This window comes from Cucurbita moschata, unplaced genomic scaffold, assembly GCF_002738365.1.
Source record: "Cucurbita moschata cultivar Rifu unplaced genomic scaffold, Cmos_1.0 Cmo_Scf00049, whole genome shotgun sequence".
NCBI lineage: Eukaryota > Viridiplantae > Streptophyta > Magnoliopsida > Cucurbitales > Cucurbitaceae > Cucurbita > Cucurbita moschata.
The window spans coordinates 674,355-701,082 of record NW_019268565.1 but is presented as its reverse complement, the minus strand read 5'-3'; the positions used below and the strand labels follow the sequence as shown (position 1 = coordinate 701,082).

The following is a 26,728-nucleotide window of genomic DNA, read 5'->3' as shown; positions in this document are numbered from 1 at the left end:
CCTTAACCCCCCCCCCCCCCCCCCCCCAAGAAAAGAAAAGAAAAGAAAGAATACTCCAAATTTTGATTTGCAGTCAATAACTACAATTAAAACTAATTAAATAACAAATAAAACAAGTTGTAAGAAGCACAAATATACCCAATTCCTTGTGTATTTTGGTAAACATGGCCAACGCAGCGACCAACCTTACCTTTTCTGATCATCATGGCTTTTTTTCCTTTGCCCTTCTTTTATGGACACTCAAGACTCGAGTGAACTTTTGTTCTTGTAGGACCAGCACTCTATGTTTTTCAGGTTATTCTGCACTCACTTTGTGTTTATAATTTTTTTAAACCTATTATTTTGTGCAGCATTAGCCTTTTTAGACTGCTGTTCAAATCTCTTTAGACTTCTGTTCAAACCTCTTTTCAGCCTCTACCTAAAGAAAATGGTCGGATCAATCATAGAATAAGGAGTTTACGGGAGAGAGTGATTGTTAAATTCTTGTTTAAACCCTTTTCAATTAGATCAACCCTTTTTAATAATAGTGATTGATAAAAAAGGTCAAAGGTTTTCCGTTCACTTAATCTTTTACCTGGTATAATACACTGGTGGATTTTGGTTTGCAGTAATGACTTCAATATGCTGATTCTTCCGTCTTTATGGTCTTTTTTTCTATCGAAAATAAATAGTTTGTTTTGTGGACTATTGCATCTATCTTACTCATTCTTTTGATTTTTGAATTGTATCTAAATTATTCTGTCTATTAATTAGATTCTTTCAAGGGAAAATGGATTTGGTTATTCATGGAGCTGCTTTCTCCGCAATTTCTTCTCGAGAAAAAGGACGATTATCGAAGATCAAACTCCCATAGAATGTAAAACTGCTGATGTAATTTCTGTAGAAAATGCTAATGCATCTGGTAATATCACCTTTAATACTGTAGTAGAGGGTATAAGTTTGGACATGAAGCAACAAGAGCTCGATGGCAGGTCATTTTCTTATAGTTTGTTAGTTATTGCCCTTAATTAATTCCATCTTCTCTACTTACACCATAACTTTATTTGTAGGTGCATCCAGATAAGAAATCTTCATAAAGTTTATGATACAAAGATGGGAAAATTTTGTGCTGTCGACTCTTTACAACTCACTCTCTATGAAAATCAGATTCTAGCTCTTTTAGGTTTGTTTCTTTGGTGCTTTCATTCATCTACCTCTGCAACTATTTATTAAGCATTCTTTAAAATGTTCTTGTTGTTCACATGTTCGAGTGATCAAAGAGTTCCATTTTCATACGACTTGCATTTTGACTAGAAGATATGGTAGAGTTTTTCACTTGCTTCAAGCTTTGAATATGTTTCTAACCGCTATGAGAAGATCAAGATCTGATAAAATTGGTAATGTTTATTGAATGGTTTAGAAGGACTAGAAAATGGGTAACCCAAGTTTTGAGGCTAGCTTTGTGAAAGATCAACTATTTGGTTTTTGTTCATTTGATTGACACTTCTAGTATTAAACTTAAACTCAGGAGCTTGATTTTTTGAATCATTCTGCAGTTACAAAGAAGGCTCTCCAACTAGTTTGTACGATAGAGCAATTACAAAAATTTAGACTTGTGTCCGGAAAGAGAAAATGAATATAATACATTTTCATTGAGACTTCTTTTCATGGTTGCTGCCTCACTATTTCTTTCATTCCATAGTATCCACACCTAGGAAAAGCTGTATACACGTCGAACTAAAGAGCCTTCATATGCTGTTTCAAATTCAGCCCTCCAAACATTTGTTCAACAGTCATGCTATCCAAATTAGAAGGCTGAAAGCATCTAAAAGCTTAACAATAATGAACCATCGTACTAAAATAATTAAGTGTAACGGAAGTAGAATTGTTACCTCGTTTGGTTAATGGTAAAACTGAAATAAAGTCCACCAAATCTTCCCAAATGGTCTTTCGAGTTGGTAGAGTGTACGGGCTTGTATTTTGTACTTGACAAATGGAGCACCTTCTTACAAGGTTTTCGATATGCCAATGAAGTTGGGACCATCAAAATCAACTTGTGATATGATCCAAAGTCTTTCAACATGCCAGTGAAGGCTAAGCGAGATGCCTTTGCACTGCTTGAGGGTGCTTTTCAAGACACGCCTCAAACATATAAGAACATAGTATACGATCATTGAATTTGATTTTTTACTTTTCAGGTCATAATGGAGCTGGGAAAAGTACGACAATATCCATGCTTGTTGGTCTTCTTCCTCCTACTGCTGGGGATGCTCTGGTTCTTGGAAAGAATATCATAACAGACATGGTAAATTGTGTTTTACGCAGCCTAAATTTCTCTTTTGAACCTTTTCTATTTCATTCCACCTTTTTGTATATCCATTTATAATTTTTTTTCCATAACTGTTGATAACTTTCTTCGAGGCTGTAGCTGACAAGCTCCAATTCTGTACGTGTAATAGAAAATATTGAAGAATTTCAATCTTTTATGAAATAACTTAAACAATTTACAAGATTAACTATTATTTACTTAAATGACGGAAAATGTCCCCAAAACTAATACGCATTTGAATTAATGGACAGTTATCTTGTTTGGGAGTTATCCATTTCTTCATTTATTTTGGTTGTAAATATGTTAATTAGCTGTAACCATGTAGTATTGATTCTATTCTTATTCTGGTTCTTTCCTTTTATATATTAAGAACTCCTCCTATATAAGAAGTGATGTAGTTCGGTTAGATCTTTTTCCAGTCTTTAGTATTTTAGTCTTTATTGCATAGATATGTACCGAAGCTTATTGATTTAGTTGTTTAGGGCTTTTTATTTCATCAACCCATGTGAGAGATTAACCTCTATAAATACAGAAGCCTCTATTGTTTGTAAAATAACTTTAGTAACAAAAATACTCAAGGTCTTTTTGTATATCATGTTTTGGAAGATACGTGATTATTAGAGAAAAGAGCGACCTATCTAACTAATAAGAAAAAAGGGGGTTAGATAGGCAACAGGTAGCTTGCTTCCAAGCCGGCCCGGCTGTGAGGAAGAGAGATATTTTTTGGTGCTGATTTGGATCTTGGGTGATGGACTAAGGTGGCTAGAAGTGACGAGCATGTCTCCATCTTGTGCTCTGTGTCCCTGTTCTTTGATTATTAGAGCTCCAAGATCCTTGGACTCATGGCTATCAAGAAGACAATTGCTTCTGCTGGTGGAGATGACACCTGAGGCACCAGGAAAGAAGCAGAACTTTCCACACTCTCTCCCCAACCTCTATGGCCAGTCACTTGCAAACGGTTGAAGGACAATGTGGAAATTTACAGAAAGCGGTGGAGATGATTTATCGGATGGTTACAATGACAAGACAAATAGCACAACTCATGATTAATCCAACTCAGGTGAGAAACAGGGACAACAAAGAAGGTCCTAGGCACCAAGAAAAAGCTAACAACGCTATTTTTATTCAAGAAAGGGAGTTTTCAGCAGTCCTCGAACGACTACCTCATTGTTCGAGATTGAGATTCAAAAGAGCTAGGGAAGAGGTAAATCTAAGTAGACTAAGCTGTGAATTAGATTCATCTAGTAGCGAAGAAGATGTTAGTGATATTTGCAAAGAATAAAGGAGAAATGAGTATGAATACAAGATGTAACTTGACATACGTACTTTTTGGATTGGGTTAAGAACGTTGAAAGATCATTCGAGTATGCTGATAGGGCGAGAAGAAAGCAAGTGTATCTTGTTGAACTTAAATTACGGGGAGGAGCTTCGACTTGGTGGGATAGTTAGAAATCAACCGAACTATGTGGCAATTGACCTATCAATACTTGTGAAATAATGAAGGAGCTAATGAAGGATTTATTTTTCTTCGCCAATAATGAGCAAATTTTGTACAATCAGTATAGAGTTGCAGGCAAGGTACCTGTACGGTGGAAAAATATGTGGAGGAATTCCATAGACTTGATGCAAGAACCGATTTGGCAGAGATTGAACAACAATTGATTGCAAGATTTGTGGGAGGATTGCGTTCTGATATTAAGGAAAAGGTTGCAGTCCAACCATTGGGATTTCTCCCTGATGGCATTACTTTGGTCACTAGACTTGAAGACATGAATGATAGCTGTTTCAAGAGTTTTTACTCCAAGAGCATGGTGTTGAAGAACCAAAAAGGTAATGAAAGACCGTGGGTATAAGTAAAGTCAAGGAGATCACACTCTCTTTCTCAAGCACTTTGAGTCAAGGGGAGTTATGTGTGTGTAGATGACATCCTAAATAAGATTGAACATAGAAGGAAATTGACAAGAGAATTTGAGATCAAAGAACTTGGAAGGAATTAATACTTTATTGGCATTGAAATAGCGTGTATAGCTCAAGACATTTTCATATCACAACATAAATATGCGATGGATTTATTGATGGAAAAAGGGAAAGCGGATGTATACTTACACCATCGCCAATGTATCCACATCAAAAATTGGGAGAGTCAAAAGAACCTACGGTGAACAGAGAAATGTACCAGAGGCTAGTAGGGAGGCTTATATATATTGCTCATAGTTGACCAAACATAGCATACTCAATGAGTGTAATTAACTAATTCATGCATGATCCATAGTGCTATATTACTTGAAATGAACTTCAGGAAAGGGAATCTTGTTCAATGGAACAACTCCCTCGCATTGGAAGCTTTCGTTGATGTTGACTATGCTGGATCAATAGTGGACAGAAGGTTACTACGATGTATTGTACTTTCTCAGATGTAATTTGGTAACATGGAGAAGTAAAGAACAAAATGTTGGGGCTAGATCATTTGCTGAATCAGAATTCTGAGCTATTGCAGAAAGACTGTGAGCTGTTATATTTGAAGATAATCCTTGATGACTTACCGATTAAAAAAAGGCCCGATAAAGTTATATTGTAACAACAAGTCAGCCATCAATATTGCTCATAATGATATCCAGTATGACAGGAAAAAACATATTAAAATCAAAAGTTAGAGACAAAGATAATATATATGAGGTGTGTGCTCTTACAACTGTAAGTAGCAGATGTGCTAACAGAAGGACTTTACAACTCTATATTTCATGAGTTAGTATCCAATCTATTTATTCCTTAGCTTGCGGGGAGTGTTGAAGAAATAACCTTATTCTTAGGAATATTGGTGTAATCCCATTAAATAAGGGAATTAGTTAGTGTTTCTATTTTCCTGTTTTGTTACCTATTCTCTAGGGAATTAGTTAGTTTTTTTTCCATTATAAAAGGTCTATTGTAACGACCCAGATCCACCACTAGTAGATATTGTTCTCTTTGGGCTTTCCCTTTCGGGCTTCCCCTTAAGGCTTTAAAACGTGTCTGCTAAGGGAAGGTTTCCACACCCTTATAAATGGTGTTTTGTTCTCCTCTTCAACCAATGTGGGACATCACAATCCACCCCACTTCAGGGTCCAACATCCTCATTGGCACTCTTTCCTTCCTCCCATCGATGTGGGACCGTCCCCAAATCCACCCCCTTCGGGGCCCAACGTTCTTACTGGCACACCGCCTCGTGTCTACCCCCCTTCGAGGAACAGCGAGAAAGCTGGCACATCGTCCGGTGTCTAGCTCTGATACCATTTGTAACGACCCAGATCCACCGCTAGCAAATATTCTCCTCTTTGGGCTTTCCCTCAAGGCTTTAAAACGCGTCTGCTAAGGGAAGGTTTCCACACCCTTATAAATGGTATTTTGTTCTCCTTCCCAACCAACGTGGGACATCACATCTATGTACTTTAGAGACGCAGATAAAAAGAAAAAAAAAGAGTAAGGTACCTTAGCTTGCAACAAATGTCAATATTAATTATGGAAGAAATGTCATGACATGTGTTTGAATACTGGATCTTCTGCTTTATGGTTCAATGTTAAAACACTAATCAATCTAAATGTTTAAGTTGATGAATTATGGTAAATTTAATCTTTTATCAATATTAATATCATACATCATACTCATTTGTAGTTGTATCGGACGGAAGTTTCTTTTCTTATATAAAAGGGCGGTGCGTTTTGCTCCCTTTTGAATACATGGTTGGATTGTTTGTAGATTTTTGTGAAGGATGCATTTTGCTGTCTATCATTTTTTATATATATATATTTCTTATCCAAACAATTATGTTGTATCTTGTTGAAATGTCATGATTCTGTTATTGACATTGTTGTACAACATGATTTTCTCCAATCTTGATACTTATTTTTGTTAATTTTTTCTGTAGGAAGAGATACGGAAAGGGTTGGGTGTGTGTCCCCAGAATGATATTCTCTTCCCAGAGTTGACTGTAAGCAAAAATATTTAGCTTATTCCTTTGTCACTACTAATATATCCGGAGCTTATTATTATATTTATTATTATTCCTTGTTAAAGATTGTTGGGAGGGAATCCCACATTGGCTAATTTATTGGCTAATTTAGGGAATGATCGTGGGTTTATAAGTATAGAGAAACCAAATACAAAGTCATGAGAGATTATGCTTAAAGTGGATGATATCACCATTGTGGAGAGTCATGATTCATAACCTTCCTGGCAAAAATGATAAAGAGAGGACAGTCACCCTGGTTTCTGTTCCTAAAAAATTATGACAAACAAAATGCAAACAGCGAGATTGCTAGTTTTTCTCATGTTTGAAGTGTTTTCTTATTTACATCCATTTGTACCCCTGGAAGTTTGCTCGTTGTTGTATTTCCCATGGACTAATGTTGGATTCTATAGTCGAAATTTTACTCATGGTTTACCTGGCGAGGTGAAAGCTCAGTGAAATTGTTCGAAGTTTTTAAGATACAAGCTCGGTTGAGGATTATTGGGAGTGAGTCCCACATTGGCTAATTTAGGGAATGATCGAGTTTATAAGTAAAGGAATACATCTCCATTGGTATGAGGCCTTTTGGGGAAGCCCAAAGCAAAGCCATGAGAGCTTATGCTCAAAGTGGACAATATCATACCATTGTGGAGAGTCATGATTCCTAACATGGTATCAGAGTCATGCCCTAAACTTAGTCATGTCAATAGAATCCTCAAATATCAAACAAAGAATTGTGAGCCTCGAAGGTGTAGTAAAAAGTGACTACAGTGTCGAACAAAGGGTGTACTTTGTTCGAGGGCTCCCGAGAAAGGAGTCGAGCCTCGATTAAGGGGAGACTATTCGAGAGCTCCATAAGCCTCAGGGGATTTGTTCAAGGGCTCTAGAGAAAGGAGTCGAGGCTCGATTAAGGGGAGGCTATTCGAGAGCTCCATAAGCTTCAGGGGAGGCTTATAGTGTACTTTGTTCGAGAGGATTGTTGAGGATTATTGGGAGTGAGTCCCACGTTGGGTAATTTGGGGAATGATCATGGGTTTATAAGTAAAAGAATACATATCTATTGGTATGAGGCCTTTTGGAGAAGCCCAAAGCAAAGCCATGAGAGCTTATTCTCAAAGTAAACAATATCATACCATTGTGGAGAGTCGTGATGCCTAACAAGCTCTTTGTTCTTGTATTGGAAATCTGAGAGTAGCAATAGGAGGTATATAGGAGATATTAATAGGATATTAGTAAGGGCATAGTAACAATGAACTACTGACAGCGTTTTCAAAGCGTAATGTGCAGTCTATGGTGTAATGTACACTCTATGGTGTCAAATGAGGACGCTTTAGTGAAGCAAGACAAATGTATTAAAATGCTAAATAAGTATTAGATATAGTTATGTTATATGTAAGAAAAATAAATACTTAATTTTAAACACGTAAAAATAAGAAAATTACTATTTGATATATAAATAAAGTTAGGAAAAAGTGAAGATATTCATGAAAATAAAGTAGAGATGATTTTTTTCCAATATGGTAAAAAATCGATTCTACAAGGCTATGACTCAAATTAAACAAAAGAAGCTTCAAATAATGTCATAGGTAAGTCATGGAAGTAAATAATGTCAGGCATTAAATACAAGTAAATAATCTTTCTTCTCCCAACTCTTCCATTATGTTAATAGTGTTCTTGTTGTCCATGTTATTAGCTACTCGCCCGACTTTATTGAGATGGTGCAAACATATGAGAAATGGTGTGTTAAAATATCATCACGAGCCCAATAGGGTCAAGCCCAATAATTGTATGACCCATTTGCTAAAATAATTTAAGTATTTTAAGAATAAAGATACCTAGATATTTTTAGGAAAATGATTTAGGTATTTTAAGAATAAAGATATCTAAATATTTTAGGAAAAAGATTGAGATATTTTAAGAAAAAGATTGAGATATTATAGGAAATAGATCGTCTAGTCTCTACTATAAATACCCCTCCACCCTACTTAGGTTTTCATCCCAAAAGAAATACAAAGCACAGAGTGCTCTAGTTTCTATAGAGTGTCTTGTAATCTTTTCTTGATTGGTGTTAATAAAAAGTGCGAGTGTTTTGTGTTCAACAATCTGGTATCAGAGTGAGGTTAGTATAAGTTGTCTGATCTCTTTGAATTCTTAGTATGCTTTGTGGTTGCAGTTTTGTCTGATCTTCCACATCAGACACGATTTATTGAGATTATTAGTGAGTGAGTTTCTTTGTGTCGTGAGTTGGTTACTCTGCAAGTTCTATGTCGAAAAGACTTGTTCGGTATTACTAGGTATTGCCAATACGATGGGTGATTTCCAAATCGTTGGAGGAATCAAGAAACTCAACAACAACTATAACACGTGGACAACATGCATGATATCCTATTTACAAGGACAGGACCTTTGGGAGGTCGTTGATGGGAGTGAAACTATGTCGCCAGAGGAGAATTCTAACAACGCATTGTGCAAATGGAGAATCAAAGCAGGCAAAGCAATGTTTTCCTTGAAAATCATAATCGAAGAAGAGATGTTAGAGCACATTTGGGTTGACAGGGACACCGAAAGAAGCATGGGACATATTCGTGATGTTGTTCTCAAAGAAGAAGAATACGAGACTACAATTTTTAGAGAACGAGTTGTTATCAATTTCACAACGTGACATGACAATTGCTCAGTACTTCCACAAAGTCAAGTCGATCTACCGAGAGATTACTGAGCTAGACTCGAAATCTGCCTTGGAGAAGCTCGAATGAAGAGGATCATTATCCATAGATTGCGACCAGAATATAGAAGCTTCGTTATTTCTGTACAAGGATGGCCCACTCAACCATCACTTGTAGAGTTCGAAAATTTGTTAGCCAGCCAAGAAACCATAGCTAAACAAATGGGAAGCGAGGCATCACATTGAAGGGTGAAGAAGAAGCACTCTACACAACTGAATGTCGAAGCAACCCTATGCCGTCTACCAAACGTGGATACAAAAATGGTGACAAAGGAAGAAGCCACCAAGGAACTGCACAACCAGGAAGAGCTTAGAAAAACGACAACGAACGCTCTCAAGGGAAGACATTTAAAGGTATTTGCTACAATTGCGGGAAGAAGGGCCACATGTCCAGGGATTGTTGGTCCAAGAAATAATATGTCGTAAGCAATATGGCATCCTCCAACATGGAGATGAAGGAGGAATGAGATGCAAAGGTACTAGGCATAGAAGAAGACGAGCTAACACTCAATGGCGATGATGAGAGAGCATATCGATTATGAGAATGACTGGATTATTAATTCAGGATGCTAAAACCACATGATTGGCGATCAAAGAAAATTGCAAGACAAGAAAGAGTACAAAGGGAAGTCCTATGGTATGCACAGCAAATAACACACAATTGTCAATTGCTCAAATCGGCAATACGACAACCATGTCTGGTAATAAATCTGATATAGTGTTACTACATAATGTTTATCATGTACCGGGTATAAAGAAGAACTTGTTGTCAGTGTCACAACTAACAACATTAGGAAACTATGTCTTGTTTGGGCCAAAAGATGTGAAAATCTATGAAGATGTTAAGATAATAGGAAAGCCAACAATGGAAAGGTGAAGAGTGGAGTCCGTTTACGTCCTATCTGCAGAGTCTGTCTGTGTGGAAACCTCTCTTTATAGCGGACACGTTTCAATATCTTGAGGGGGAAGCTCGAAAGGGAAAACCCAAAAAGGATAATATCGGCTTACGGTGGGTTTGGGCGGTTACACTCCCACAATAAGATACAAAACCTTCGAAGAGCAAGCCAGTATTTTTTATTTTAGAGTTTTGGTTGGAGAGCAATCAAAGGCTTTTTGAAGTCAAACGTTGTTCCTGATAGATTTTTCTCCTAGATAGATTGATTTGATTCAATTCTCCTAGAAGCTTCCTCAGGGTTGTTTTCCTTAGGATTTTCGTTTTGATTTGGAATGCTTTTATATGTCCTCTGTAATTCTTTTTTGCGTTTACTTTTTTTCTTCCTCGTTCATTTTAGAGTTAGTATCTTGTGAAACATTAGTCTCTTTTCATCTTTCCTATGAAAAGTTTTGTTTCCAGTTAAAAATACACACACAGATATGTATATATGTATCTTGAGACTAATATTACATTCATGTCAATACACGTATCGTTGTTTCTGTGCCTGTTACAACTAGTTTCCATATACCTTTGAAATGGTTCCAACTTTTAGTTGTCTCGTCTTATTCTCATGGTTTAGTTTGATACTTGGTATTATATTAGTTTTATTGGATGCTTCTCATTTCATTACTTCATACAGGTACGAGAACATTTGGAAATATTTGCCACATTGAAAGGAGTGAAAGAAGACTGTTTGGAAAGGACTGTTGTTGATATGGTTAATGAAGTAAGAACTTTTTAAGTTTTCCTTAAACAGGCTTCTATTGGAATAGCATACATATTCTCTAGTTTTGCAGCATTCGATGGGAACGACCATGGATTTTTTGTGCAAGTATGACTAATAATTTCTGCTATTATTTGTTCTTTCATACTTGATTGCATAAATCTTTTTGATACTTTCTTAGGTTATTCATTGTGAATGGAATCATTTTTGTCATTGCATTACATTGTAACTCTTATAAACTTCTACGAATTGGTGTTGAAGGAATGATCTTGATTTAAGGAATATTGGTGTAATTCAGAAATTTAAGTTGAGAAATATTTGTGTAATCCCATTAAATAAGGGAAGTAGTTGACCTAGGTACCTAGGGATTCATTCTTACCTAGTATCCAGGGATTTAGTTAGCTTTTCTGTATTATAAAAGACACATGTACCTCTTTAAAAATTAATATGAAAAGAAACAAGATAATTTACACATGCCATGCCAAGAACGTTGTTTTGAAGACTCACAAAGGTAATGAAAGACCGTAGATATAAGAAATGTCAAGGAGATCACAATTTCTTTATCAAACACTTAGAATCAAGGGGAGTTACAATGCTTCTTGTGTGTGTAGATGACATCTTAGTCACTTAAAATAATGAAGAAGAAAAGCTTGAACTTAGAAGGAAATTGATGAAAGAACTTGGAAGGCTAAAGTACTTTCTCGATATTGAAGTAGCATACTCAGCTTTGGACATTTTCATATCACAACAGAAATATGTGATGAGTTTATTGATGGAAACAGAGGAAGCAGATGTAAATATGCACCAACGCCAATGGATCCACATAAAAAATTAGGGGAGTCAAAAGAACTTGCGATGAACAAAGAATCGTACCAGAAGCTAGTGGGAAGGTGTATATATCTAGCTCATACTTGACCAGACATAGCATACTTAGTGAGTTTAATTAAATAATTCATGCATGATCCATGGGAGCCTCACCTTGAGGCAATATATAGAGTATTACGTAGTGGGAAGGCGTATATATCTAGCTCATACTTGACCAGACATAGCATACTTAGTGAGTGTAATTAACTAATTCATGCATGATCCATGGGAGCCTCACCTTGAGGCAATATATAGAGTATTCCGTTACCTGAAAGGAACTTTATGTAAATGAATTTTGTTCAAACGGAACAATTCCTTTACATTTGAAGCTTACCCCGTTGCTGACTATGCTAGATCAATAGACTATGCTAGATCAATAGTGGACTGAAGAGCTACTATGTGGTATTGTACTTTTCTTAGAGCTAATTTGGTAACATGGAGGAGTGAAGAGCAAAATGTTGTTGCTAGATCATCTATCAAATCAGGATTATGAGTTATTCCAAGGGCTATGTGAACTCCTATAGTTGAAGATAATTCTTAATGACTTACAAATTAAGGGAGATGATCTGATAAAGTTGTACTACGACAATAAACCAACTATCAATACTGCACATAATCCTACCCAATATGATATGACAAATCATATTGAAATTATCGACATTTATCAAGGAGAAATTAGAGAAGGTGTTCATATGCTTTAATTATGTGTGCTCGTAGCTTCAACTAGTAGATATACTAATGAAAGGTCTTCACAACTCAATGTTTCATAAATTAGTATCCAAGTTGGGAATGGATGATATCGACTCCTCACCTTGAGGTGGAGTGTTGTGGGAATGACCATGATTCAAGGAATGTTTGTATACTTCCTAGGCTTAAGTTAAGAAATATTTGTGTAATCCTTTTAAATAAGGAAAGTAGGTGACTTCCCTAATTTATTTGTATTGATACCTAGTATCTAGGTATTTGGTTACACATGTACCTCTCCGAAAATTAATTTAAAAAGAAGAAGATAATTTACACTTGCAACCATTAGCATAAAAAAATGGAAACATTTCCATCTTTGTTTGGGAAATTGTTCTGGAAACAGTGGTGTACTTATAGTTTCATAATTATTTTCAAGTATTATGATGGGTTGACTAGTAAAAATTATGTTTATTTTATTAACATACTTAGTTTTGGCCACCAGAAGAATGGACTGATATGAATGAATTGAGAAACCTGATTTTATTCACGATAATGGGCGGAATTGATGTGGGCATTTCGGCTAAATATGGAATGTCCTTTAACAAGTAGTTGCTGCAGGAAGACTATTGGTTTCGATGTCATTTTTTTAATGTATATTTTCTGTTCAAAGTTTTGGCCAAGCTTTCCTGTTCGTAGAACTTTTAATTCATATGATTTAGCTCAGAAACCTGATTTTCTTCTTCTTTGTATTTTGCATGGTAGATAACAATTAAATGTACTGTTTGGAAAGAATGATGAGTTCATTTACTCACACTGCAATTTTTTCCTACTTTTGATTTGAAAAATAATCAGATTTGTTTTTACCTCTGTGTTATTGTGCACTGGGATCGGTTTGAAAAGATCAACCGTTCATTTATTTCTATCCTTATGCGCAGGTTGGCCTGGCTGATAAAATTAACACTCCTGTGAAGGCTCTTTCTGGCGGCATGAAGAGGAAACTGTCCCTAGGAATAGCGTTGATAGGGGACAGCAAGGTGGTTTATTGATTAAATAAAGCTAAGCTACGTCTCAATAATTCCTACATGTTTATTATTTTAATGTTACAGGTTATCGTCCTTGATGAGCCTACAAGTGGAATGGATCCATACTCAATGCGCTTGACATGGCAATTAATTAAAAAGATAAAAAAGGGTAGAATTATATTGCTGACAACACACTCAATGGATGAAGCAGATGAACTGGGAGATCGGATAGCCATTATGGCTAATGGATCTCTGAAATGTTGTGGAAGGTATAGCTTCTGGTAGCATGATTCCATAGTCATTGCAAAAGATTCAATTACATCATGGGTCGTGATCAAATGAAGCATATTGACATTGATTACAACTTTATAAGTCCCGAAAATTTTGTATTCTCCATTAATTAATATAGAAAAAAGACACGATGCAAGAAAGGAAAGAAGAGAAACAAATAACTAATGAACTAAATTAAAATTTGACCCTTAATATTTACTAAGAATAAACTTAAAAAAACAAAGTCTTCCCATAGAAAACTCTCGACTATGGGAAATTTATTCGATGTGGACACTATATTGTTGATACTTCCCTCTAGGCTAGTGGATAAATAGTTAAACCATAATTTCTAGTTTCATTTCTTTTATTTATTTATTATTATTTTTTACAGTTCTCTTTTCTTGAAGCATCAGTATGGAGTTGGTTATACTCTTACTTTAGTGAAGGTGAGGGTTTCCTCCAACATTTTTCTCGTTATGAACTTACTGAATGATGGTTTCAATAATCTGCAACCTTTGGCCTCATTCCTTGTCACAATGTCTCCTTTCAGTCTGCACCTACTGTATCCGTTGCTGCAGATATCATCTATCGTCACATTCCATCAGCAGTCTGTGTGAGTGAGGTAATCAATTCACCTGCCTATTCATTGTTTTCCGTTCAATTATAAGCAATAGTGTAGTCATGTAGGCTCACCAATAGCCTACCCAAAACTAGCTGATGCTTGAAATTTTTTGAAGAATGTTCACGATTGATCAAATCTCTTGCATGAGCTATACTTTCAGTTGTATCTAGATGCTACAAAAGCCCGTTCGGTTGACAATGATTGAAGAACGAAAATATATGCAAACACGATTCAATGTTTTCATTGTTCACCAGGAGTGTCTCATGAAATATGTTGAAAATAAGGTTTTGGCAGTTCACCTATGAACTTATCAGCCTGCTTTGTTGATTCTTATTTATTGAGGTGGTTTTCTATTCATAAGTATGTTTGCCTCTCCCCTCTCCATCTTTCTCAATGTGTAAATATATATTTACTTTTCTGTGCACGAGCTTTCAGCAACCCTGCTTCCAGAAACCAGGCTTTACTTCAAGGATTAGTATATTATATCAGTGCTCATGATGCCTTGGCCAACAAGAACATGTGTTCAAAATATGTTGAATGCACGGATATAGTTGGTAACCAGGAAAATTGATGGGCACAGACTTTTTTGTGAAGTTCGTAGTTTAACATAAGGCAATTTTGACCTTTTTTTGTCCTTTTGTGTTTCCTTTTGTACATGAATGTTTGCCATGCTTTTCAGGTTGGGACTGAGATCTCCTTTAAGCTTCCTATATCATCTGCTTCTTCATTTGAGAGCATGTTTCGGGAAATTGAAAATTATATGCAAAGATCAGTTTCTAACTTCGAAATGAATTGTTCTTCGGATACTAATACTGGTGATGAAAAAGACCATCTTGGAATTGAAAGTTACGGTATATCTGTTACCACTCTTGAGGAAGTATTCCTAAAAGTTGCTGGATGTGATTTTGACGTTGCACCCAGTGAGCAGAAAGAAAGTTCTCTCCTTGGTAGTTCTGTGGTTTCTAATATCTCTGTTCATCATACGCCTAGCAAAATCACTGAATCTCAGTATTTTGGGATATCTGAAAAGGCTGGTTTCTTGGCTTTCATAGTAAAAAGAGCGTGTGCTTTGGTATTTTCAACAGTTTTCAGTATTATAAACTTTCTGAGTTTAGGGTGCTGTGGGTGTGATATACTATGGAGATCAAAGTTTTGGCAACATTCAAAAGCATTATTTATTAAGAGGGCCATAACTGCTCGTAGAGACCGCAGGACAGTTGTATTCCAACTTTTGATTCCTGTTGTATTCTTGTTTGTTGGTCTTCTCTTTCTTAGGCTCAAGCCACATCCAGACCAGCAGTCGGTAACTTTGACAACTTCAGAATTTAATCCACAATTAATTGGTGGTGGTGGTGGTGGTCCAATTCCTTTCGATCTGCGCTGGCACATTTCCAAGCAGGTTATCAGTTATCATGTTAACCTGTTCTTTTCTACGTTGTGTAGGCTATCTCGCTTGCAGCAATCGATACTCCTGTGGTTAAAACTTGAGTGTTATTTGGTGGCACAGGTTGCACACTATATTGAAGGTGGCTGGATTCAAGAATATAAACCTAGTGCGTATAAGTTCCCTGATGCTGAAAAAGCATTGTCCAATGCAATAGAAGCAGCAGGGGAAACTCTGGGACCAATTCTACTATCCATGAGTGAATATCTGATGTCTAGCTTCAATGAATCCTATCAATCAAGGTGTGCCGACATATTTTTAAATTTTATGCTGTCTGAAATATTTTAGTGTAGCTTTTGTGGAACTCCTTAACATGGATACATCTCAGCAGCATTTTTTTAATAGCCCGAAGTCCTTTTTTATTTGATTAATCACATGGTCCATCCATTTTCTCCAAGCATGATTTGACTCCAAATATTCCCAAATTTAATTTCATTACAACCACGTTCTTAGCTTGCATTTTGAACGTATGTGAGCCACTATGATTTTACCATCTGGTTTGAAATGTGTTAGCCATTTATAGTGTTTATATAGGTATATTCATGCATTATTATAATTCTCTAAGGTTCTATTGTTTTCGTTTGTTTTTGTATGGTTTCTTAGAAAAAAATAAATATTTTATATCCTTGTTTGTTTCACATGTTTTCAGTTTTAAACTTGAAAACTCATCCAATAGGAGCTTTTGTTTTTATACCTTCCATATTGGTGAAAACTCTCAGACATTTCTCAGACATTAATTATCCTTCCTATTCAAACACAAACATTTGTTATCCCAAACATCTTTCCTGTTCAAACACAAGCATTTATTATCCCGAACGTTTAAATTCAAGCTTTTAAATCTGGGATGCTTAATATCTATACCTATGAAATAATATCAACTATCCAAATGGGCTGTAAGATATTACTCCTAGTTATATTGTCTTTTATTTTCATTTTACCGTCTTTATTTTAGGATTCCCTTCATTCTACCAACCCTGTGTTGATTACAATAAAGTTTTGGTCTACAGCCTTAATTTGGAAACCCATATTCCACATTTACTGACAGTCTTAACCCAAAACCATAAACTGTACGTGAATATTAAGGTGTTTCAATTTTCTGAAGATGATTTGGAGCACTTTGGTTGTTGGATTTCATGCGAGTATCAATGCAGACCCGAGTAACTTAAAAATCATGTTGTAGTTTCCTACTTCAAAATTCTTAGAAGAACTATGGGTTTTCTTGGACCTTATAGGCTGTTACATTCATTTTGTAGCCAACTAGGGTTCTAGCAATTCAAGAAGCATGCAGTCACTTGGAATTTTGGAAATCCCTAAGCTTTTATAGTCTGATCATTTGTTTGCCTCACCTGATCTTTATTTTCCACTTGTCACTAAGATTCCTACAGCCCAAGTTTAGGTGCACTAATTATGGAAAAGCAATGATCAGCCAACTTCATTTAGGTTCTATTACTAAACCTTTTCTTAAACTGATATATTGGGTAGCCATTCCATAGGAAGAATGCAGCGTTGAAATTCAAGCACAGCCATGTGAAGCCAGTCGGAGTTGGACCATTTGCCTGCCTACTGCCAGATTCTTGGATGCCGTCATTTTTGTGCAGGCGGAGTTCCAAAGCTTTGGTATCAAATCTTGGTGAAGTTCGGGAAAACCATGATTATTTTATTAATCTTCAAAAAAATATGAAGTACAATGGACAGTTCCTGTGCCGTTATATAGCTTAGGCCTATAGGGAACAGGTTGAAATGAAGGAAGTTAAAGTAATTATTTTGAAGTGATTGGAGCTGAACTAACTCAATTTATTTATATCAAATATATATTTCTTATAAGAAACTGGTAGTTGTTGGTAATCTCTTCCATGATTAGCCAAATTACCCTACAAATAGCTGCACTGGGAAGGAGCCACAGAGTTTATTTTTTATCTGAAGGAGAAAAAGGGCGATAAAAGGTTTGTAATAATGCAATCTTAATGTTGTGCTGGACCCAAGGAATTTTGGAATTCCCGTGGAAGGGAACCAGAAGTGAGAAGCAGGTGGGCAGGATATGAACAAGTGGTTCGTATCGGCCCAGTGTGGTTGGACATGGAGCACTAACTGGGGCATATAGCTGTAGCAGGATTTTATCCTTTGAATTTTATTCGCTTATGTTTTTCTTTTCTTTTATTTTGTAAAAATTTCATCAGCTGTGTTGATAGTTCCTAATGATAAAAACCAAAGAAGACCTTGCATTTTTTTGTGGAGCTTTGTGATCCAGATATTCTTGCAAATGCCCTCTTTCTCTATAATCCAAGAAATATGGCCGGGTAATGTGGTGGGGGTATTTCCTTGTACGGTGGCGGTGAATGAGCTTAATCCTCTGAATCTCTGCCTCTAATAGGTTTTCTTAAGACAACTGTCGGGTGTCTCTGTTTCTGTCTCGTTGATCGCAATTTTTGTTGTCCTGATGACTTGAACAAAGAGTCTTTCATATTTGAGCTTAATGTCATGCCAGAAGAAAGATTTAGAGTCGTCCCTGTAAAATGGCTGAGGTTGTCAATGATGCTCGTGAGCTTGATAATGTTGGGAGCAACATGCCCACGAATATTGGGGAGGCTGCTGATTTTGACTAAATCATATTTGGCCTGAACGACATGTTTTAAGAGACTTGTAGTTTCACATATAGTAGCAAGTTATAAATGAAATATCCTAAATTTAAAAACAAAATGAACTTGTAATAACAATTAAAATAGTTAGGTTACAAGAGAGCCATTGAATTCCTTACTTCTCATATTATGTAAAATTATAAATATGAATTTTGTAGCTTCACAAGTATATATCTAAATAAATGCAATAACATTACGTCTATCCTAGCATAGAACACATTGTAACATATGCTGTATTTGCGCACATGGCTCCTCAAAAGCAGCCGTGCAATTACGTCGTCCATTTATGATTACTTTTTATGCTCTTTAGGTATGGAGCGATTGTAATGGATGATCAGAATGGTGATGGCAGTATAGGATATACTGTACTTCACAATTGTTCTTGTCAGCATTCTGCTCCAACCTTTATCAATTTGGTGAATGCTGCTGTTCTGAGGCTTGCTACTGGTGACCAGAATATGACTATTCAAACACGAAATCACCCTCTCCCCATGACAAAAAGCCAACGCTTGCAACGTCATGTATGTGATTTCTTTCTCTTTATATGAGTATGGGTACATTTTCTGTGTATGAATTTTGTTAAATCTAAGATAAAGATGACAGGCCAGAAGATTCGTATTGTGTCAATCCTTGGTCCTTATGCATCCCTCTCCTGTACTTTTCAGAATCTTAATGGAAATCTTTTTATTTGTTTCGTAGGGAGAATTAAGAACTCGGGTAGCCTTATGTGGCGACGTTCTGCCCAATCCCTCCCATGTTCCTTTAGAATCTTAATAGAAAGTCCTTTGTTTTTTAACAAAATAATAATAATAAAACGGTGTTGAGTCACAAAATGACAATCTCTCTCATCTCGTTCTTCATAAAATTATTCCTCTTTTCTAAGGAATATGCTCTTCTGGCCCGCTGTGTTCTTGACCTGAATCGTCATCCATCAGCGTAACTATTTGCCTTGCAGGGTATTCATTTGGCATGTTGCCATCCTAACATATGTTACCTGTTATGTAAGTAGGGAAATATATTTACTATTATGTGCCTGCATTGCTCTTATGCGTCCTGATATGCATGAAGTTTGTGGAAGATGCTCTTATTCCAAATAACTTAGACCATATATTCTTCATGACTTCCTTCTTGCAGATCTTTTCTGAACATTGTTAGTTTCGAACTTATAGAACTCAATGTTTCAAAGACGGTGACAGGTTACATTTTAAATAGAGATTCCACGCTTTGTTCGTCCACATATAGTAAAAGTATATCGACAGTTTAACGTTCCAAAAACACTTGTCCTGTATAGTAAATAGAGAATATATTTACTATCTCTTGCTTCATTGCTCCTATATTCACTGAACACTGGATTCTTTTGCAAGTTTTCTCGTATCTAATAAATTCTGTATTACAAGAAATCTTAATATTATGTGCTGTATTATCTCTTTCATTTGTACGCTTAACCAAGAAGAATCCTGTTATTTTGTAGGATCTGGATGCTTTTGCTGCTGCTATCATCGTTAATATAGCATTCTGTTTTATTCCTGCATCATTTGCTGTCTCACTTGTGAAGGTAGTACTTATAGATCCCTTCTTAACACATTATGAATTATTTATGAGTGTTCGTTATGGTTTGACATAGTTCCGAATTGGTCTCAATGGTCACAAATTTTCAATTTAGTCTTTATACTTTGAGTCGGGTTTCAATTTGGTGTTCATAATTTTAAAAGTGACACGTTGGTTCCTATGATTTAATCGAACATCACAAGTTATCCCAACTGTAAAAGTATTGATACTTTTTTTAGCGTGAGAATAAGTTGATATTTTTACCTGGCTAATTGTGTTAGTTCACTGAATTAGGGTTTAGGATGGAGTAAAAAACCGAAGAAAACGTCGAAAATATGTCAAATTTCAAGTGGTTAGATGATCTGCAAATCTCCATATGCAAGAATATGCAATCAAAGGTAGTATTTGTTAGACGAACACGACTCTCCACAATGGTATGATATTGTCCACTTTGAGCATAAGCTCTCATGGTTTTGCTTTGGACTTCCCCAAAAGGCTTCATACCAATGGAGTTAGTATTCCTCACTTATAAACCCATGATCATTCCCTAAATTAGCCGATGTGGGACTTCCATCATCCAACACCTCCCCTCGAACAAAGTGCACCGCCCCTTAATCGAGGCTCAACTCCTTTGGAGTCTTAGTCATTTTTGACTGCCTTCGAGGAGGGGCTTGGCTCCTTTTCTTTAGGAGTTCTTTGTTCAATATTTGAGGATTTGAGGATTTACCAATCTATTGGCACGACTAAGTTTAGGGCATGGCTCTGATACCATGTTAGACGAACACGACTCTCCACAATGGTATGATATTGTCCACTTTGAGCATAAGCTCTCGTGGTTTTGCTTTGGGCTTCCCCAAAAGGCCTCATACCAATGGAGTTAGTATTCCTCACTTATAAACCCATGATCATTCCCTAAATTAGCCGATGTGGGACTTCCATCATCCAACACCTCCCCTCGAACAAAGTGCACCGCCCCTTAATCGAGGCTCAACTCCTTTGGAGTCTTAGTCATTTTTGACTGCCTTCGAGGAGGGGCTTGGCTCCTTTTCTTTAGGAGTTCTTTGTTCAATATTTGAGGATTTGAGGATTTACCAATCTATTGGCACGACTAAGTTTAGGGCATGGCTCTGATACCATGTTAGACGAACACGACTCTCCACAATGGTATGATATTGTCCACTTTGAGCATAAGCTCTCGTGGTTTTGCTTTGGGCTTCCCCAAAAGGCCTCATACCAATGGAGTTAGTATTCCTCACTTATAAACCCATGATCATTCCCTAAATTAGCCGATGTGGGACTTCCATCATTCAATAGTATTTAGTTCAGGTTGAGTCTACGGGGACTATTTTATGCAAATTTGATAAATTGAGACCCAAATGCAATTGTCTCTACCCCCGCTTTCTAAAACCGTCTTCTCAAAGCGGGGCCAGAGGCTTGAGAATACGTCGTCCGGCCGTAGGCAACATGTATTCGAGTTGGCTGACTCATTCGGTGCTAAGAGTGAGTGCTGCACAATCACTTGTAAATGTCCAAAGAGGGTGCGATTGTGACCGAGTGCAACCAATTTTTTTTTTGTAAAACACAACGTATGCGAGTAGTTAGAGAAACGCAGTTGTAAGATATTCAAGAGGTACTAAGTTGAAGACTTGGGATCCTATTTGATCTGGTAGGTAATCATGATTACATTTTCTTCATAAATACTATGACACATGTAACGTCAAGTAAATGTCTAGTTTTTCACTCAACAAATTTATTTTGTTGAGGGGTATATGGACAAGTGGGATGATATAAAATGTTTGTAAAATGTTTTTATCCTTTAAAACGTTCCCTAGGTATTCACTAAAGTACTCAGTTCGACGGTCATGGTTCGATCGTCATAGTGTAAAGATTTTAGTTTGAATTTATGTTTCAATCGTATTATAAAGATGTTTGAAAAGATCTCCCTCCGAATGAAGTTGTTGTCGGCGTGGTGTCCGACGTATCAGAAACTAGAACGAATAAATGCTTCATTTATCATAGAAAACAATATAATTATATATCTACAAAAAGTTATAAGGCTTCGAAAATGTTCTTCAACACATGATAAAATTATCTAAATTTATGCAGGAACGTGAAACAAAAGCTAAACATCAGCAAATGATCAGTGGGGTAAGGCATCTCTTCATTTGCTTCTCATATTTTTTAAAACATTTAAGCCTGACCTTGTCTTCAAACAATATACTGTTACCAGGTTTCAATGCTTTCATATTGGATATCTACTTACCTATGGGACGTTATAAGCTTCTTGGTTCCTACTTGTTTAGCACTAGTACTCTTTTACATCTTTGGTACGTTCGTTCTCTTCTAATTATTCATTTTCCAGAGTTTTGATGATTCCGAGTTTTATTCAGTAACTTTGTTCCATTATTTCACATCTCGTGTTGGGATACGGAGCCTGATGCCTATCTATAGTAAAAAATCCAGTAGAAATATATATGGTAGATATTTCGTTAAGATCTGATAGAGATATATATGGTAGATATTTTGTAAAGATTTTGTAGAGATATATTTGGTAGAATGTATCTGGTTAAATCTGTTAAAACTATATTTAGTAAACTGAAACCATATATATATCCCATTAGGCAATGCTTTGTATTCTCTCTTGGTGTAGATACCTGAAGTCATCAATAAAACCTTTAGCCAATATTTCTCCTTGAATTTTCTCTCTCATGTTCTTTGTGTTCATCTTGATCGAGTGTGTTCTCTCTCGGTGTACATACCTGAAGTCATCAATAAAACCTTTAGCCAATATTTCTCCTTGAATTTTCTCTCTCATGTTCTTTGTGTTCATCTTGATCGAGTGTGTTCTCTCTCGGTGTACATACGATCGAGTGTGTTCTCTCTCGGTGTACATACCTGAAGTCATCAATAAAACCTTTAGCCAATATTTCTCCTTGAATTTTCTCTCTCATGTTCTTTGTGTTCATCTTGATCGAGTGTGTTCTCTCTCGGTGTACATACCTGAAGTCATCAATAAAACCTTTAGCCAATATTTCTCCTTGAATTTTCTCTCTCATGTTCTTTGTGTTCATCTTGATCGAGTGTGTTCTCTCTCGGTGTACATACCTGAAGTCATCAATAAAACCTTTAGCCAATATTTCTCCTTGAATTTTCTCTCTCATGTTCTTTGTGTTCATCTTGATCGAGTGTGTTCTCTCTCGGTGTACATACCTGAAGTCATCAATAAAACCTTTAGCCAATATTTCTCCTTGAATTTTCTCTCTCATGTTCTTTGTGTTCATCTTGATCGAGTGTGCTCTCTCTCGGTGTACATACCTGAAGTCATCAATAAAACCTTTAGCCAATATTTCTCCTTGAATTTTCTCTCTCATGTTCTTTGTGTTCATCTTGATCGAGTGTGTTCTCTCTCGGTGTACATACCTGAAGTCATCAATAAAACCTTTAGCCAATATTTCTCCTTGAATTTTCTCTCTCATGTTCTTTGTGTTCATCTTGATCGAGTGTGTTCTCTCTCGGTGTACATACCTGAAGTCATCAATAAAACCTTTAGCCAATATTTCTCCTTGAATTTTCTCTCTCATGTTCTTTGTGTTCATCTTGATCGAGTGTGTTCTCTCTTCGTGTACATACCTGAAGTCATTAATAAAACCTTTAGCTAATATTCCTTCGTGAATTGTCTCTCTCATGTTCTTTGTGTTCATCTTGATCGAGTGTATGCGTTCTGAGCGATCCTAACATCTTTCATCTATTATTTTTTCTTCAAAATTAATGTCAGTCTTTTGTACACCTATGAGTTCAGATAACTTTTGTGCAGTGCGTTGGTATTTATTTTATTTTTGTCGTATTTGTTTGATTTCAAAAATGTATGCAGGTATGGATCAATTCATTGGTAAAGGTAGATTCATAGCAACGGCCGTCATATTTTTGGAGTATGGAATGGCCATTGCATCATCAACATATTGCCTTACATTTTTCTTTTTTGACCATACTGTGGCTCAGGTAAAAGAAAAAAAATCACCTTTTTACTGTATCTAAAAATACATGGTATGAACCATCATTATTTACCAAAATATTGTCTCATTTTCTTTGCAGAATGTGGTTCTGTCGGTCCACTTTTTCACTGGACTTATTCTTATGGTTATTTCATTCATAATGGGGCTTATTGAAACAATGGCAAAAACAAATTCTTTTCTTAAGGTTGGTTCTCTTCATGCCTTTGTTATTGCTGTTTATTCAAGATGGTCTGCTAACAAGTGAATACTCTCCTAAATGGTTTTCAATTTTCATCTCCTATTGTATTTTGGGCCTCGATAAGAATAATTAAAGTGTTATATGAGACCTCCAATTGTAAAGGTTAAAATAAAACTCACTAATTTGTGAAGTATCGCTTTGCGAAATCACTACTCGCGTATTTGTGAAGGAGATGTCGAGAGAGGAGAGACAAGGAGACAAAGAACACTGATTTTATCAAAACCCTTTTCTATTGCTCTCTATTTCGAGAGAGGAGAGACAAGGAGACAAAGAACACTGATTAGGAGAGACAAGGAGACAAAGAACACTGATTAGGAGAGACAAGGAGACAAAGAACACTGATTTTATCAAAAGCCTTTTCTATTGCTCTGTATTTTTTTGCTCTTTTGCTCTGACTTTACAAGAAAAGGATTAGGTATTTATACCTTTTCTAACACTAATAATAGAGTGAGAGAAACGCTCATAAACCCCTACCATCATTCCGTAGAAAAACTTTTCAACGGGATTTTTTCAAATTAACTTTCCTGACATAACAAACTTACTCAAATTAACAGTAAGTTTATTTTAAACAAAACTAACCTTCAGCATTTGAGTGTGGATTTGAGTTTATTCCAACAGTAAATACCTACCTTAGGAGAGGTAAATTAGGAATGGCTGAAAAAACAGTCAGTGTGGGGGCTTTGTATGGGATCGATTGGAAAACTAATGAAACTCGCAATTAAAGAGACTTAGGGTTCCAACTGAATTAGGGTTCATATGACTTCCACAATGGACCACGAATACGCACATAAGCATGCTAATAACATACAAAGGGGATGGCAGACATGATGAAAACAGATAGGAGTGGAAAAGAATGCACGACGATAAGAAAAAAAGTCCCATGATATCAGGTTGTTGAACACAACTCTCGGTGGGAAACACTTGCACTCTTTATTAAGACCAATCGAGAAGAGAATACAAGACACTCTGTAGAATACTACTGCTTTTTTTATTGTTTTTGGATTTCTTGAATGATTAACCTAGGTAGGGGGGAGGGGTATTTATACTAGAGCCTAAGCAATCTAGACCTAACAAATCTGAATCTTTTTCCTAAAATATCTAGCTAGATCTCTTTCCTAAAATCTCTACTATACAATGGGCTCGTACAATTATTGGGCTTGACTCTATTGGGCTAGTGATGATATTTCAACACAGGTGTCTGAAACAATAGCAAATTGACCTAAGAAAAACAATATCCACAAGAGATCACCGTAACAACGATGACAAGGGTGACGTTGGAAGAACATTACGCCAGTGAGGATGATGGCTGAAGTTTCTGACAAATGTGGATACCTATAATACAAGAGAACTTACAATAAGGAAACTAATTATGAAAGAAAAGGTTATTAAATAGTAATTAAAAGATTAAAAAAACTAATATCTAAGCTAAACATAATAATACTGATACAAATCTACAGATTTGATATTTAATTTCATAAGTCAGAGAAGGATTTATTCATGCCAGTCTCTGCTACAGAAACCACATACCCTTCTCTATTGATAGTGACAGAAAAGCTTAGACTCTCTCTTGTTCTGTTGAATCAACCAACTATGCCATCACCATAGACTTTTATCTATGTATTTTGTGCACATCTGTGAGCCATTATCAATAAGATTATTAACTTCTATCTCATTATAGTTAATTTTCGCGTCCGTGTGCTACTGTGGCAATAATATTGATAGTCTAGACATCTTGATGCAGATCTGCTTATCTGTGCCCTCTGTTCTCAGGAAATTTGTTCTCTCATCAGCATGCATGCATTTAACATTAATTTTTTCTGATTTTCTCGGGTATTCGAGCAGAATTTCTTCAGAATATCACCTGGGTTTTGCTTTGCTGATGGACTAGCCTCGTTGGCTCTTCTTCGGCAGGGGATGAAAGATAAAACAACAGATGGGGTTTATGATTGGAATGTTACTGGTGCCTCAATCTGTTATCTCGGTCTACAGGTTTGTATGTTCCTCTTGCTTCAATAGAGGGTTTCTGTGACAATTTATTGAACTGTCCTTGCAATTAGACCTGATAATTTGGAAGTTCTTCCAAGTGACTAAATTGAAGATAATTTTATTTCCCAACAGATGGAAAATTGATAAAGATAGTCAATAAGTATCTTTAAATAAATTATCGAATGCCAGGCCGTTTGAGTATCAAGAAGTAAGATTTAGGTCACAACTCTATTGCATTTACTTTTGGCTGGTCGACATTTTGACGAGTCGTCGTGGTGATAATCGATCAAGTATGATATTAATTGTTTTCTTAGTGATTAATTTAGAACAACTAAATCTTATATATGCAATAGATTTGTTCTTATTTGATTTTTATTTGATTTCTTTTTTTCCTTCCAACAGTCTGTGTGTTACTTTCTCTTAACTCTCGGCCTCGAACTGCTGCCACTTCATAAATTGACTGTATTATCAGTCAAGGAATGGTGGATGAAGCGTTGGAGGAACAATCTCACAAATCTTAGAACTGAAACTTCGTCCCCCTGTGTTGAACCTCTTCTTGCGCCTTCCTCGGGGTATGTTATTCCTGACTTTGATATCGATGTAGATGTGACAGCCGAAAGAAATAGGGTCCTATCGGGTTCTATCGACAAAGCCATTATCTACTTGAGTAATCTTCGGAAGGTATTTTCACTTTTCAACTCAATTAATTATGATGAAATTTTTGTTG

General features: G+C 36.2%; 1 protein-coding gene across 3 annotated transcripts in view; it reads left to right on the top strand.

Annotated features, from left to right (window-relative positions):
* Nucleotides 1-26,728, top strand: part of LOC111435475 (ABC transporter A family member 1) — a 75,226-nt gene that overhangs the window by 29,645 nt on the left and 18,853 nt on the right. For all 3 annotated transcript variants that reach the window (XR_002709077.1, XM_023072854.1, XM_023072855.1), the window contains exons 12-30: nucleotides 754-971; nucleotides 1,050-1,162; nucleotides 2,178-2,284; nucleotides 6,211-6,273; nucleotides 10,591-10,677; nucleotides 13,158-13,256; nucleotides 13,329-13,513; nucleotides 13,906-13,960; nucleotides 14,065-14,136; nucleotides 14,816-15,535; nucleotides 15,644-15,822; nucleotides 18,527-18,737; nucleotides 19,688-19,771; nucleotides 21,871-21,912; nucleotides 21,995-22,091; nucleotides 23,636-23,763; nucleotides 23,857-23,961; nucleotides 25,858-26,004; nucleotides 26,404-26,682. Coding sequence is in view for 2 of the 3 variants with exons in the window: in XM_023072854.1 (XP_022928622.1) it covers nucleotides 754-971; nucleotides 1,050-1,162; nucleotides 2,178-2,284; nucleotides 6,211-6,273; nucleotides 10,591-10,677; nucleotides 13,158-13,256; nucleotides 13,329-13,513; nucleotides 13,906-13,960; nucleotides 14,065-14,136; nucleotides 14,816-15,535; nucleotides 15,644-15,822; nucleotides 18,527-18,737; nucleotides 19,688-19,771; nucleotides 21,871-21,912; nucleotides 21,995-22,091; nucleotides 23,636-23,763; nucleotides 23,857-23,961; nucleotides 25,858-26,004; nucleotides 26,404-26,682 (2,991 nt within the window). In the remaining variant the exon portion in view is untranslated. The remainder of the gene's footprint in view (nucleotides 1-753; nucleotides 972-1,049; nucleotides 1,163-2,177; nucleotides 2,285-6,210; nucleotides 6,274-10,590; nucleotides 10,678-13,157; nucleotides 13,257-13,328; nucleotides 13,514-13,905; nucleotides 13,961-14,064; nucleotides 14,137-14,815; nucleotides 15,536-15,643; nucleotides 15,823-18,526; nucleotides 18,738-19,687; nucleotides 19,772-21,870; nucleotides 21,913-21,994; nucleotides 22,092-23,635; nucleotides 23,764-23,856; nucleotides 23,962-25,857; nucleotides 26,005-26,403; nucleotides 26,683-26,728) is intronic.